Source organism: Panthera leo, chromosome E1, assembly GCF_018350215.1.
Source record: "Panthera leo isolate Ple1 chromosome E1, P.leo_Ple1_pat1.1, whole genome shotgun sequence".
NCBI classification, from domain to species: Eukaryota; Metazoa; Chordata; class Mammalia; order Carnivora; family Felidae; genus Panthera; species Panthera leo.
The window spans coordinates 16,066,546-16,079,331 of NC_056692.1; the positions used below are offsets into that span (position 1 = coordinate 16,066,546).

Consider the following 12,786-nt stretch of genomic DNA (forward strand, 5'->3'; position numbering starts at 1 on the left):
CTAACAATGTCCAGAGGGACCAGACTGGGACACAATCTCACATGCTCTGGCTCTCCACCTGGCTCCTCCATTCACCTGGAAGCAACCTCAACTCCCCAAACCCAACCTTCGGAAGGGACTGAAGAAGGAAAGAGGGAGCAGAGATCTCCCGAACTTCATGACCTGAGACTGCATCGTGAGTCCTTGGCCACTTGGTACTACTCAGTTCAGTTCCACAAACAGCAGGTGCCAGGAGCTGTGGAGGGGGGCCATGGAAATGATCAGGGACCAGGGCTCCTGATCTCACGGGGCCGACCGGCCCCACAAGGAACGGTGCACTCTTCCCAAAGAGCAAAGGGCTCAGCGACGGGCTGTAAAACTTCACAAGGGAGGTGGTGTCCAAGAGACCTGAGCTTCAACAAATCTCTGGCCCCGCTGGCTAGTCTTGGGTGAATTATGTCACTTCTGCCAGCCTGTTTCCTCAACTGTAAGATGACGATTACCGCACCAACTTCACAGGCCCTGAATGAGACAACCTGCGTAAAAGGCTCAGCCAAGTCCAGGCAGCTGTGACGAGAAGTGGGTGGGGGAGATGGAAGGACAACGGTGACCGTTTCAACGCCCCCCGCCCTTACTCTGGACTCTCCCGCTGGCTAAAGTCTGAACCCCTCCATCTGGCCTTTTATTAGATGCCTCTGACCTGCCTCTGGATACCCCCGGAACTACAGAACAAGTCTGACATTGAGCAGTCCCACCAACGTGGGTACAGACTCTACAATTTGCAAAGCGCCCTGCCTGACACTGTCTCACAGAAACCTCATGACGGGTGTGGGCGGTCAGGAGGGAGGAAATTCTCAGTATCTTCCCTTTACAGATGAGTAGATTGGAGCCAGACAGGGGGAGTGGCATCCCTCAGGTCACACAGCTAGGCAGCGGAAGCCCGGAGACAACACCCAGATCTTTTCTCTGCCTTGTTTCCACTTTCTACCATGTCTCCCAAGGGGGCAGAAGGAGGAGTCTCTGGCTTACAGGGAGCAAGCTTTTCTGTATGACCATGGTCCTGGCAGAGGAACGTGTACCCCAACTTGTCAGCTGAGATCAAGAGTCCCTGCCCTGCCTTCCCAAGGTGAAATCAGGCACTGTCGGTCGAATCGAGCCACCAGTGACGTGAGGCCCTGGCCCTACTAAGGGGCTCTGCTCAGCTTGGGGTTGAGGGAAGAGGAGGGTCTGCAGGGCAGGGCTTGAGGTTTCCCCCGAGGCCTAGTGGGCTGCACAGCTGGGGCACACCGAAGACAAGAGCAGCAGAGCCAGGCTGTAGGGGGCAGGTTGGGGAGCGAGGAGACTGGGACACCACAGAGATCTGGCTCCATCTGGGCCACCATACCTGGCAGGAAAGGAGGTTGCAGAAGCAGATTCAGTTCTTGTCGAGCTAATATTCATTAGACCAGGTCCTTACAATGGTCTTGGCTCCAAAAACAGGCGAGAAAAGTCTTGTGGGTCCCAGTCGCCAAGGGCTGAGCACCCACAGTGAGCCAGACCCAGCGCTGCAGGCTTCACCTGAGCTATCCCAGTCTCTCCCCAACAATCCAGGCAGCTGGTCCTATTTTGAGATGAGGAAAGTGAGGCTCGGAGGGGTCATGGCACTCATCCAAAGCCTTACAGCTAGAGAGTAGCAGGTGTTCACCTATCTAAAGCTCGTGTTCCTTCCGTTCTCTGGGCTGCTGCACGAGTGAGACTGTCAAGATTGTTACATTTATGTGTCACAACCTGCCTGGGCCCAGATATTCGGTCAAAATTATTCTGAGTGTGTCATGAGGGCAATTCTGAGATTAACATTTGCATCAGGCAACTGAGTATAGCTGCTTCTCTCCCTGATGGGGGTGGTGGGCCTCATCTAATCAACTGAAGACCCAAGTAGAACAAAAAGGCCTAATAAAAGGGAACTCTTCCTGCCAGTCAAGCTGAGACACGAGTCTCTTCCAGGCTTTAGCCTCAGACTGAAACACTGGCCCTTCTTGGATCTCGAGCCTGCTGGCTTTCAGACTAGAACTCACACTACTTGGCTCTGCTCGTTCTTAGGCCTTCAGACTCAACCGGGAACTATTACATCATTCCTGGGTGTCCAGCTTGCTGACTGCAGATCTTAGTACTTCTTGGCCTCCATAATGAAGTGTGCCAATTCCATAATCAAGGGCGGCTGGGTGGCTCAGTCGGTTAAGCGTCCGACTTCGGCTCAGGTCATGATCTCATGGTTCGTGGGTGCGAGCCCCGCGTCGGGCTCTGGGCTGACAGCTCAGAGCCTGGAGCCCGCTTCGGATTCTGTGTCTCCCTCTGTCTGCCCCTCCCCTGCTTGCACTCTGTCTCTCGCATTGTCTCTGTCGGGCTCTGTGCTGACAGCTTGGAGCCTGGAGCCAGCTTCAGATTCTGTGTCTCCCTGTCTCTGCTCCTCCCCCACTCATGCTCTGTCTCTCTCTCAAAAATAAACAAACATTAAAAAAAAAAATAAATCTCCCTACAGATATAGATAGGCATCCCATTGGTTCTGTTCTCTGGAGGACCAAACCTTAGGCTTCCCAGCACAAGTTGGCTGCATACAGGGCTGTGAAATGCCCAGCTGCCAGAGGCCAGACATCTGAATACTTAGAACAATCGTCTGATTTGGTCCAAAAGTCCCCTCGGTTCCCAAGGCCCCAACAGGAAGCCTGGCAGGGAGGAGACCTGCCTGGCCAAATGAACAGAGCCAAGTAGCAAAAACCTTGGTTTTCTGTTTTGTTTTGTTTTTAAACCAAAATAGCGCCCGAGTACTCAGGAAGGGGTGTGTCAACTCTCTGTGGCACCCCGATGTAAACAGCAATACTTGCAGAGTCCACTAGATGGGGCCAGTGACCCAGAGGAAAGGGCAGAAATGCAACTAACTCCAGGAAGGAAGGTGGGCCGGAAGGAGGTTCATCGGACTGCAGTCTTCACCCTATCCCCAAGTTGGATAAATGCTCCCCACCCCTACCTTGCATGACTTCTAGCCGGTGGTGTAAAAAAAATCAATTCCGGGGTTCCCAAGCACTTTAGTCAGTTCTCACTGTAGCATCTCTGGATTTCAAAGTCCTCAAAAAAACCCCAGTTACTCACTCGTGAGCCACCAAACAAAATGGGCAGCCACAAAGTGAGGAAAGTCACTGGCCCAAAACCTCACAGCTCCAGGCAAGGGGGGGTCTCCCGTTGTGCCTGTGATCTGTTTCACTGGGAAAAGCACCCACCAGCACCTTTCACCAAGGAATCTAAAAATCAATGGGCAAGCATGCCTGCGAGGCGGTCACGTGATGAGGGAAGGACCCGAGGCAGGAAGCAAGGAGGAAGGCAGGGGGGCGGGGGGAGGCAGAGAAGGGGGATGAAAATGGCAGAGGCACTTCGCTTGTCAGCAAGCAGCTCTGTTTGGCCACACGTTCTCAACTCTCAGCCAGCATTCTTGGCTCTGGGTTGGGTCCTACAGTGAATCTTCCTGCACCTGCTCACAGTGGGGTAACAGCTGAGTCCTCCAGGGGGCCTCTGAGCTCTGTTTGGTCAGAGACCTGAAGGCAGAGACGGGAAGCAAGAGTTTTAGCCTTGTTTCCTCTGGTTGGCCTCAGTTCACGCCCCAGAATGCTCCCTCCATCACTAGCAAAAATCCTGCCCTGCATGTCCGAGATGGTGGACTCTCGCCTTCCTTAGGATGACAGGGCAACACTCCAGAATGCCAGCTGTGGGGGTCCTGAACCTCACCCGTCCCCTCCACCTCCCACCTGCCCCCACCATCCATTTCCAAACTTGCACTGCCTGGCAGCCACGAAGCTCTGCCTCAGCCTCTGTTGCCATGGCAACAATGTGGCTTCCCTCAAGTGGGAAGCCGGTTGCCAAGGCCCTTGTTGCCAAAGGCTATAACAGCCACCCCAGTGTGTGAAGAGGGGGTGAGAGCTCTGCGGAGGGGTGGAAGGTGGCCAAGGAGGCTGGGAGGGAAAGAAGCAGGGGGTTCTCCAGAAATGGTAGAGTCCAGGCAGCCCTCCTGTGGAGCGGGGATTGCTGGGCCCTTCGGGAGGGGAACAAGTATCTCACAGCATCTGAGTGACTGCTCCTCGAGGTTGCTGGAGGGAAGAAAGGGGTCCCCCACAGAACGCATCTGGACAAGCCCTTTACCAAGCAGGACCAGGCACTCCATGCCCCAGCCCCCCAAATAGAGGAAGGGCTTTGATTCTCCCCAACTCCAGAAAAACAGCCCCCAGGAGCCCCTCTGCCTCACTTGCTCATGTGTCTCAGGTGCACACATACAAGCTGGGCCCAGACACAGCCAGTCCCTGCGGCCAGGAACGGCATGAATCACAAGGATTGCAAACCTCCTGGCCCATCTCAAAGCACATACTTAATGTTCCCTCTAATATGCTTCTCTTTGGAGCAGAGCTCCTATCAGCCGACAAGAAGAGAGAGGGACACCATTAGGGCTGATTCCCTTCCAGAGTCAACAGAGGAGGGCAGCATGGGGGGCCCTTGATCTTCAGGGAATGCTACGGAAGCAGCTCACTCCACCCCACAGAGAGCACGGAGACCAGCCTCGCTTTGCTGAGCCGGCATCTGTGCATTTACAGCCCACAGGCCATGTGCGCTGCTCTGGCCCAGAGAGAAGGGCCTGTTCCCTCCCCCAGGCCCCATCCTGCTAGAGAGGGGCTGGAAGAGAAAGCTGAGAGAGGAAGTGAGGGTGTCCAGAAGGCAGGGGAAGCAGATGGCTGGTAGAGGAGGCAGAGATAGGTGCAGGGGCGGCAGAGAGAGCAGCAGGTGGTGGTGGGGAGCCTAGTCTGAGCCTAGTCCCAGGACTGGGATGAGGTGACAAGGGCGCCAGGTCCACATTTCCCCAGCCCTGCTCTCCCAGTAGCGTCCCAGGCAGGGCCTGGCCCACAACACCCGTGCCTGCCTTCCCCCGTCCCCCAGAGCCCCCTCTTCCCCACCCCAGAAGGAAAAGCAGGTGCACCTACCCCAGGCGCCAGCCCCTCAGGTGGGGTGGGGGAGATGCTGTCCCCGCCGCCTTGGCCACGGGCACTGAGCTGGGGCGACATGGTGGGCGACTCATCGATGTACGGCATGGTCTCCGAGCCCTCCGGGGGCCCCTTCTGCTCCTCATTCCCTTCTCCGTCGTAGTCGTCTGCCCCGTAGCTGAAGTCTGAGACAAGGAACAAGAAAGGCCACTGAGAGTCCTCCACGAGGGCTGCCAGGGACTGATAGCGCAGTGGGCGCCTGCGGCGACCCCCGGCTGCCATGCCCCCCCGTGAGGCATGCACGGCCAGGCCCGGGCGGGGGCTGCGTGGGGGCCCCGGGCCTCGAGAGGGGCTGGGGAGCGCCAGCAGGTCCTGGGGCTGCAGTTCAGGGGCTGCTGGGAGTAGGGGAGGAGCGGCTCCACGGTTGCCACCCGCCAAACAGCATGTCAGTCGCGGATTTCGAGCTGCTGTTTCCTCTGCCTCCTGCCTAATTCCAAGTCTAAAAATTCACAGTGGGAGCAGGAGGCAGGACGCTTCCAACTCTCCTCTCTGAGTCACCATTTTGCTTTTTATAGGGAATAAGGAGGTGGGGCGGGCCAGGCGATGTCACTTCCTGAGCCCCTCCTCCTTGGGTACCATTTGTACACCGAGCCGATGCCTGGTGTGGGGGGTAGAGCAGGTTTCGGGGCGGAGGGCTGAGGCACTGCACCCGGGGAGTCCTCACCCCTCTGAACGAGGCCCCTGCACAAGATGGAGCCCAAGGCTGGCACAGTGTGGGCGAGAAGGTGGCTCTGGGGCCTGGCAGGGACATGGTTTCACAGCAGACTCAAAAGCCGGCACTTATTTCTAGAATTTCAATGGAGGCTCCCTTCGGAGAAGAGGGAAGAAAGGGCTGCAGGGAAGTGGAGCTGCCGTTAACCCCCTTGGTGCTACCAGCACCAACCAGGCTGCAGAGCCCACGCACATACACCCCTCCCGGGAACAGCGGGCCGGGCCCATGGGGGCATAGGGCAGCACCTCAGAAAGGCCCCCAAGCTCCACCGGCGGGGTCTCTCCTGCAGCAGCACAAGCGATCCTCTCACGGCTCCTCACCCCCTGGCTGGGCCTGGTCCCACCGTCCGCTCTGATTTCACTTCTTCCGGGATGTCCTCCCTGGCGTCCCAGCTCAGAACCACAGCACGTGGCCTTCTAGTGCCTCTGTTAACTTGCCCATTTGTCCCTGCACCTCTGGGGCAGGAACGGGGTGTCTCAGTCACTGCTGTGTGCCCAGAACCCACGGGCGGACACGCGGCAGGATCTAGGGAAATGTGCATGGAGGGAATGAATGAGCAGAGGAATGCACTGTCCCTCTCAGGTCCCAGGCTTGAGCCAAATTCTCCACGGGGCCCTGGCTCCTCCTCTTCTGTCACAACATACCAGCCCCAGGGCAGCCGGCAGCCTAAGAATGGTGTCAACAGGTCACCAGGGCGTCTGGCCACAGCTATACTCAGTCCAATCTGGCCCTTTGGCAGCCGAGAGCTTCCCCCAGCCTCGCTGCACCTGCTCCCTCTGACTTCCTCTCCAGTCCCTGTGCTGACGGCCCATTAAGCTGTCAGAGAACATAAACTATTTTTTTTCCCCCAGAACAGGCATGCAAGTGAAGAGCCACTGTGATGTGTGTGTGCCATGCACGTGGAAATAGGGCTCACTGACCAGAGGACACAGGACCTATGCGGGAGGTTGGCGGGCGGTGAGCCGACTCTGCTATTTCCATGGGGCAGGAGGGAGAAAGAGAAGCCACAGCATCCATTCTGCCCAAGTCTGGCACTGTGAGGGGGCCCGGCTGTTTGGGGAGACCTACTCACTTTGGAGAAGCACAAGGAGGGAATGGAACATCACGTTAACCTGCCATGTCTCCTCCAGGAGGCTCCAGGCTCTCCTATTAGTGTCTGGAGTCATGGTCAGGGGTTCGAGCTATGGTGAACCCTGACCCGGCCAACAGTTCAGATTCCAGCAGGCCGTGCTGACTCTCCTATACACTGACCTGTGTTTCCAGGGGTCACAGGACCAGATCCGTTAGTCTCAATTTATTTCCAAGGGGCAGAAGGGACAACAGGGAGGGTGGTAAGGCTCACCTCTACCACACGGTCTGGAGTTGCCTGGGTCACGGCAAGGCGGGAAGGTCTCCGGTGGCCTTCCCTCACGTGTGCACGATTCAGCCTTATCAAGTGGTGGCCACGGACCCGCGTCTCCTGCTCCTCTCAACCCAGCCGCGTCTATACAGCTGTTCTCACCATCCCCTGTTTGCAGACGTCTCTGAGTTTCAGAGAGATTTGCGGCAAGGATCTGAACCCAAGTCTGTCTGTCTCCAAATGCCATCCTTTCCCCTTTGAGCTTCACTGACCTTCCAGAGAAATCTACTTCCGCCAAGTAGATCTACCCCCACCAAGGTGGGGAGGGAAGGGTGCCAGCCATAGCAGTGGGGGAGGCCCAGAAGTGGAGAGAATGCATACAGAGCTCTCTGCAAATGTTCTTAGATGCTTTTCCTTTCATTCCACCCTCTGTAAAACGCTAACAGCCCAGGAAGTCAGTCAGAGACCCAGGAGAGCCCCTACCAGGAAAAGGGATATAAAAGAAACCCACCCTCAGAGAAGGAAGGAGTCCTGGGGACTCAGGAGCATGGAAAACTACCAAGCACAGGCTTCAGTTTATGAGAGGCCATGGACAGAAAGGCTGAGTTGACCATGGGTTGGCCACTAGGTCTCAAAAGAGAAAAGTCAGAGAAGGCTGCTAACAGCCAATATCCATTTCCCCTCCTGGTAACAGAAATATCATTATATTTGGAGTGGCAGTGTGCCCAGTGGCTAGCTAAAATACTACTTTCTCTAGTGGTGTGGGCCATGTGAATAAGTTCCAACCAATGAGATGTTAAGTGGATATGTGTGAAACCTTGAGGAAGGCTGCTAAGAAAGATTGGTTTAGCTGTAAGGTATGCCATTCCCCCCTCCCCTCCATGTTTCCTCCTTCTATTGCCAGTTTGGAAAGCAGATGGGATGGCTGGAGCTCCAGCAGCCATATTAAACCATGAGGTGATATTGAGGCTAGAAGCCAGCGCTGAAGGTAGCTGAGTGCAAAGCCAGGAACCTGGGCTGGTGATGGCACAATGAACTGCCATACCACTCCAGGACTGTCTACCTCCAGACTTCTTTTAGAGGAGAGGAGAAAAAATGCTTGTTAGGTAAGCCACTATTATTTAGTTTTTATGTTATATGTAGTCAAACTTATTTATAACTGACCCAGATGATTTTCTTGACCTTCTGTCTGAGTGCTTTTCCTACTGCCTTCATTCACTATTCTTTCTAAGTCTCCTTGGTGGAATCCTCTTGCTCTGCCCACCCCTTAAAAATAGGTATTCCTTATATATCCTTACAATAAAGGACCAATCAAAAGGGACAAACTACCGATACATAGAACAACAGAAATAACTCTTACAAGCATTATGGTAAGTGAAAGAATCCAGACACAAAGGAGCACATCTTGTATGGTTCCACTTACATGACGTTCTAGAACAGACAAAAGTAATCTATGGTTGAAAACAAACAGAAAATAGCAGTTACCTCTGGGGTTGGGGTAGGGACAGCAGTTGATTGTAAGGGGCACAGGGAACTGTCCGGGGTGATAGAAATGTTCTGTGTCTTGACAGGGATTTGGGGTACACAGGTTGACGCCTCCATCACCTTCATCAAATACATATACATATTTCACTAAATATTGAACACTAGTTAATGATATCCACGCTTAAGTGCTGCAGGGAAGAGTACTGCTGTCTTCAACTTACTCTGAAACACAGGAAAAAACAAGATGGAGGGGCGCCTGGGTGGTTCAGTTGGTTAAGAGTCCGACTCTTGATCTCGGCTCAGGTCATGATCTCACCGTTCATGAGTTCAAGCCCCGCATTGGGCTCTGCCCTGACAGTGTGGAGTCTGCTTGGGATTCTCTCTCTCCTTCTCTCTCTCTCTGCCCCTCCCTGCATTCTCTCTCTCTCTCTCTCTCTCTCTCTCAAAATAAATACATAAACTTTAAAAAATAAAACATAAAATGTTAACCTCCCTGTAATCAAAGAAAATTGATTTTGTGTGCGTGTGTTGGGGGGGAGGGTCGTGATTGTTGCTATTTTTTTTATCAAATCAGCAAGGTTAAAAAAAATGCCCAAAGTTTCCAGGGAACAGGTACCCTCAGAAACTTGTGGAGGGTATGGGGGTACATGGCTGGCCTGAGTGGTGGAGTGTGCAACTTTTGATCTCAGGGTTGTGAGTTTGAACCCCACGTTGCATGTAGAGATTACTTAAAAATAAAATCTTAGGGACGCCTGGGTGGCTGAGTCGGCTGGGTGTCCGACTTTGGCTCAGGTCATGATCTTGCAGTTCATGGGTTCAAGTCCCGGGTTGGGCTCTGTGCTGACAACTCAGAGCCTGAAGCCTGCTTTGGATTCTGTCTCCCTCTCTCTCTGTCCCTCCCCTACTCGTGCTGTCTCACTCACTCTCTCTCAAGAATAAATAAAAACATTTTTAAAATTAAAAAATAAAATAAAATCTTAAAAAAAAGAGAAACTCTTGGAGGGTATGTACACCTGGGACAGCTTGTCTGAATTCAGTTTGGTAACTGGTTTTGAAAGCTCTATTTGTTGGCAGAGCTTTTAACCCAGCATAACCCAAGACTATGTCCTCAGAAATTAATTATAAGTGTATCTAAAAATAAGGTTACAGGTTATTAATCACAGGGTTCTTTATGATTGTGAAATATTAAAAACAACCCAAATGATTAATTATGGGGAGCCAGTTGAGTAAAGTATGGTATTTCTCTAAGACGGACTACTATGTAGCCATTAAAATTATATGGATGGTGATCAACAATATGGCAAAGTATGGAAAGAGCCCAAATGTCCACTGATGGATGAATGGATAAAGAAGATGTGGTATATATATACAATTATATATTACTCGACATTACTCGAGTATTACTCAGCAATCAGAAAGAATGAAATCTTGCCATTTGCAACTATGTGGATGGAACTGGAGGGTATTATGCTAAGTGAAATTAGTCAGAGAAAGACAAATATCATATGACTTCACTCACATGAGGACTTTAAGAGACAAAACAGATGAACATAAGGGAAGGGAAGCAAAAATAATATAAAAACAGGGAGGGGGACAAAGCATAAGAGACTTTCAAATATGGAGAACAAACAGAGGGTTACTGGAAGGGTTGTGGGAGGGGGAATGGGCCAAATAGGTAAGGGGCATTAAGGAATCTACCCCTGAAATCACTGTTGAACTATAATAAGTAACTTGGATGTAAATTTAAAAAAAAATTATATGGATAGTAGGTATCATCTTATTAAGTGAAATGGGAAATAACAGCATGTACACTAGGATACTAGGTTTGAAAAAGTAAAAGGGTCTGTATTTGCACAGGATAAATGCAAGACAATAGCACAAAACAATTATAAAGCCCTCAGATTCTAAGAATTCGGGAGAAATTAATACGTGATCTCTGCTCTCTAGCTCCTACCCAATATCCATCTTCCCTTCTCCCCTGCTTACCCTACCCTGGTTTTATATGAGGTGGCAAAGGACCCAGTCCCAGGCAAGACACTCACTTTCTCTGCCTCTCTTACAACTAGAGTGGCCCTTTGACATCGTTCTGGTCAATGAGACCCAGTAAAGCATGATGGGGCCTCAGCAAGGCCTTTGCTTTGATCATTAAAAAGGGACTCCTTGCCTTGAACGCAAATATGACTGGAGTGACAGTGGCCATATTGCTGTCGTGAGGAAATGACCAAGAAAGAACACAGACATTCCCCTTGATGCTTCTGAGCTACTGAACCACATTAGAAACAGTCCATCTTGGGGCGCCTCGGTGGCTCAGTCGGTTAAGCGGCCGACTTCGGCTCAGGTCATGATCTTGCGGTCCGGGAGTTCGAGCCCTGCGTCAGGCTCTGTGCTGACGGCTCAGAGCCTGGAGCCTGTTTCAGATTCTGTGTCTCCCTCTCTCTCTGCCCCTCCCCCGTTCATGCTCTGTCTCTCTCTGTCTCAAAAATAAATAAACGTTAAAAAAAATTTTTAAAAAGAAACAGTCCATCTTGTTTTTTATTTAAGTGAAAAATATAAGCCCCTATCTGTTGGATTTTCTGCCACTTAAAATAAACACATTCCTGAGTGATACCCTTCCAGCCCAGCAGAGGAAGGCTGTCCAATAAGCAATAAGACATCGCAGGTGCTATGACAGAAGTACTTCACAGGTGAGGCAGAGAGGAGGGAGGAGGCAACAGTGTGGGTGAGGGGGCACTGGAAGAGGTTAGGTGGTACTCAGAGGGAGGCGGTTTATTTATTTATTTTGAGAGGGCGTGTGTGCGCACAAGCAGGGGAGGGGCAGAGAGAGAGAGGGAGAGAGAGAATCCCAAGCAGGCTCAGCACTGTCAGCACAGACCCCAGTGCAGTGCTTGAACTCCCAAACTGTGAGATCACGACCTGAGCCGAAACCAAGAGTCAGACGCTTCACCGACTGAGCCACCCAGGTGCCCCAGAGGGAGGTGGTTTATCGCTGTGGCTAAGAGCAAGACCCTAGGGCCACACGGCTCAGGTTCCAGTCCAGGCTCCATCACTTCCTAACCTCTCTGTGCTCACAAGAGTGCCTGGCACAGGGCAGCCGCCTATAAATGGATATTGGTTAATCGAGTGAATGTGAAAGAGGATGATGAAGGGGCTAAGTGCCCGGGCCTGCTTTGAGGACTAACTGGAATAAGGCATGCAAAGCACTTAGCACATAGTAAGCACCCAATAAATCTTAGTGGCTATTATTAACATTATTAATTGAATCTTGAAAGATGTGTGGGTGCTTGCCAGGCAGATGGGGACGGGAGCAGAGTTCTAGGCAATAAGAAGAGGCTTGGCAAAGGCACAAAGCGTAAAACAGCAGGGCCCCTCAAGGGGACTATAAATAGCCCAGCACGGCTGGGACACTGAATGAGCAGGAGGGTGAGGTGGCAGATAGCGCTGGAGAAGCGGGCACGGACCAGCACACCGAGGGCCTTGTGAACCAAGCTAAGAGTTAGGCAGGACCCAGTGGGGGCCGCTCATCTGGACCATCACCTGCTGTGGGGTCTTGCCAGCCACACCATCGCCAAATATCGCTAACTTCAGATAATGCCGCTCGATGCACCAGCTCCTCTCTCAAGTTACAAGGCAGGCAGAAGCCTGTGACCTCCAGATCTCTTAGGAGTCATCCAGACTGGGACCACACGTGAACGTAGGGTTACCTATTCCGAGTCTGTAATGGAGCCTGTGCCAGATGACAGAACATGAGCTGACCAGTGACAGACACGGAGACCTCAGACATGCTCCTTTCGGGCAAGGTGAAGAGCTGGCCTGTCTGGGGCAGGTTCAAACCCAAGTGACCAGCCCTCACTTCCACCATCCTAAGCTCTGGTAAGTGCAAGGGGAAGAAAGGGTGCCCAAATGGCTGGAGGCGTACAGGTGTCAAGCTGTTTACAGCCTTCCCCTAAGACTGTCCGGCACCAGTGATGGAAGGGCACAGCCAAGACTATGTCCTGGTACACCTAACCTCCAAAACGGATGCTAACGGCAGTTTGGGGGATCTTTCCAACCTCTTCTCAGACACTCTAAGAACCTGTGGGTGAGTGCAGGATAAAGTTAAGTTCTAGCTGTGGCATAGTTCTGCGCTCCCAGCAGGGGTGCTACGAAGGCTGATACTGGATGAAAGGCTTACTCTCTGCCCTAGAACTGGCACAGGAGTGGGGAAGAGAAAGCTT

At 52.4% G+C, this 12,786-nt stretch overlaps 1 protein-coding gene across 2 annotated transcripts in view; it reads right to left on the bottom strand.

Moving 5' to 3' along the window:
• The window catches only part of ABR (ABR activator of RhoGEF and GTPase), a 183,082-nt gene that overhangs the window by 90,456 nt on the left and 79,840 nt on the right, over positions 1–12,786 (bottom strand). For both annotated transcript variants that reach the window (XM_042917286.1, XM_042917287.1), the window contains exon 2: positions 4,977–5,161. In XM_042917286.1, the coding sequence (XP_042773220.1) occupies positions 4,977–5,161 (185 nt within the window). The remainder of the gene's footprint in view (positions 1–4,976; positions 5,162–12,786) is intronic.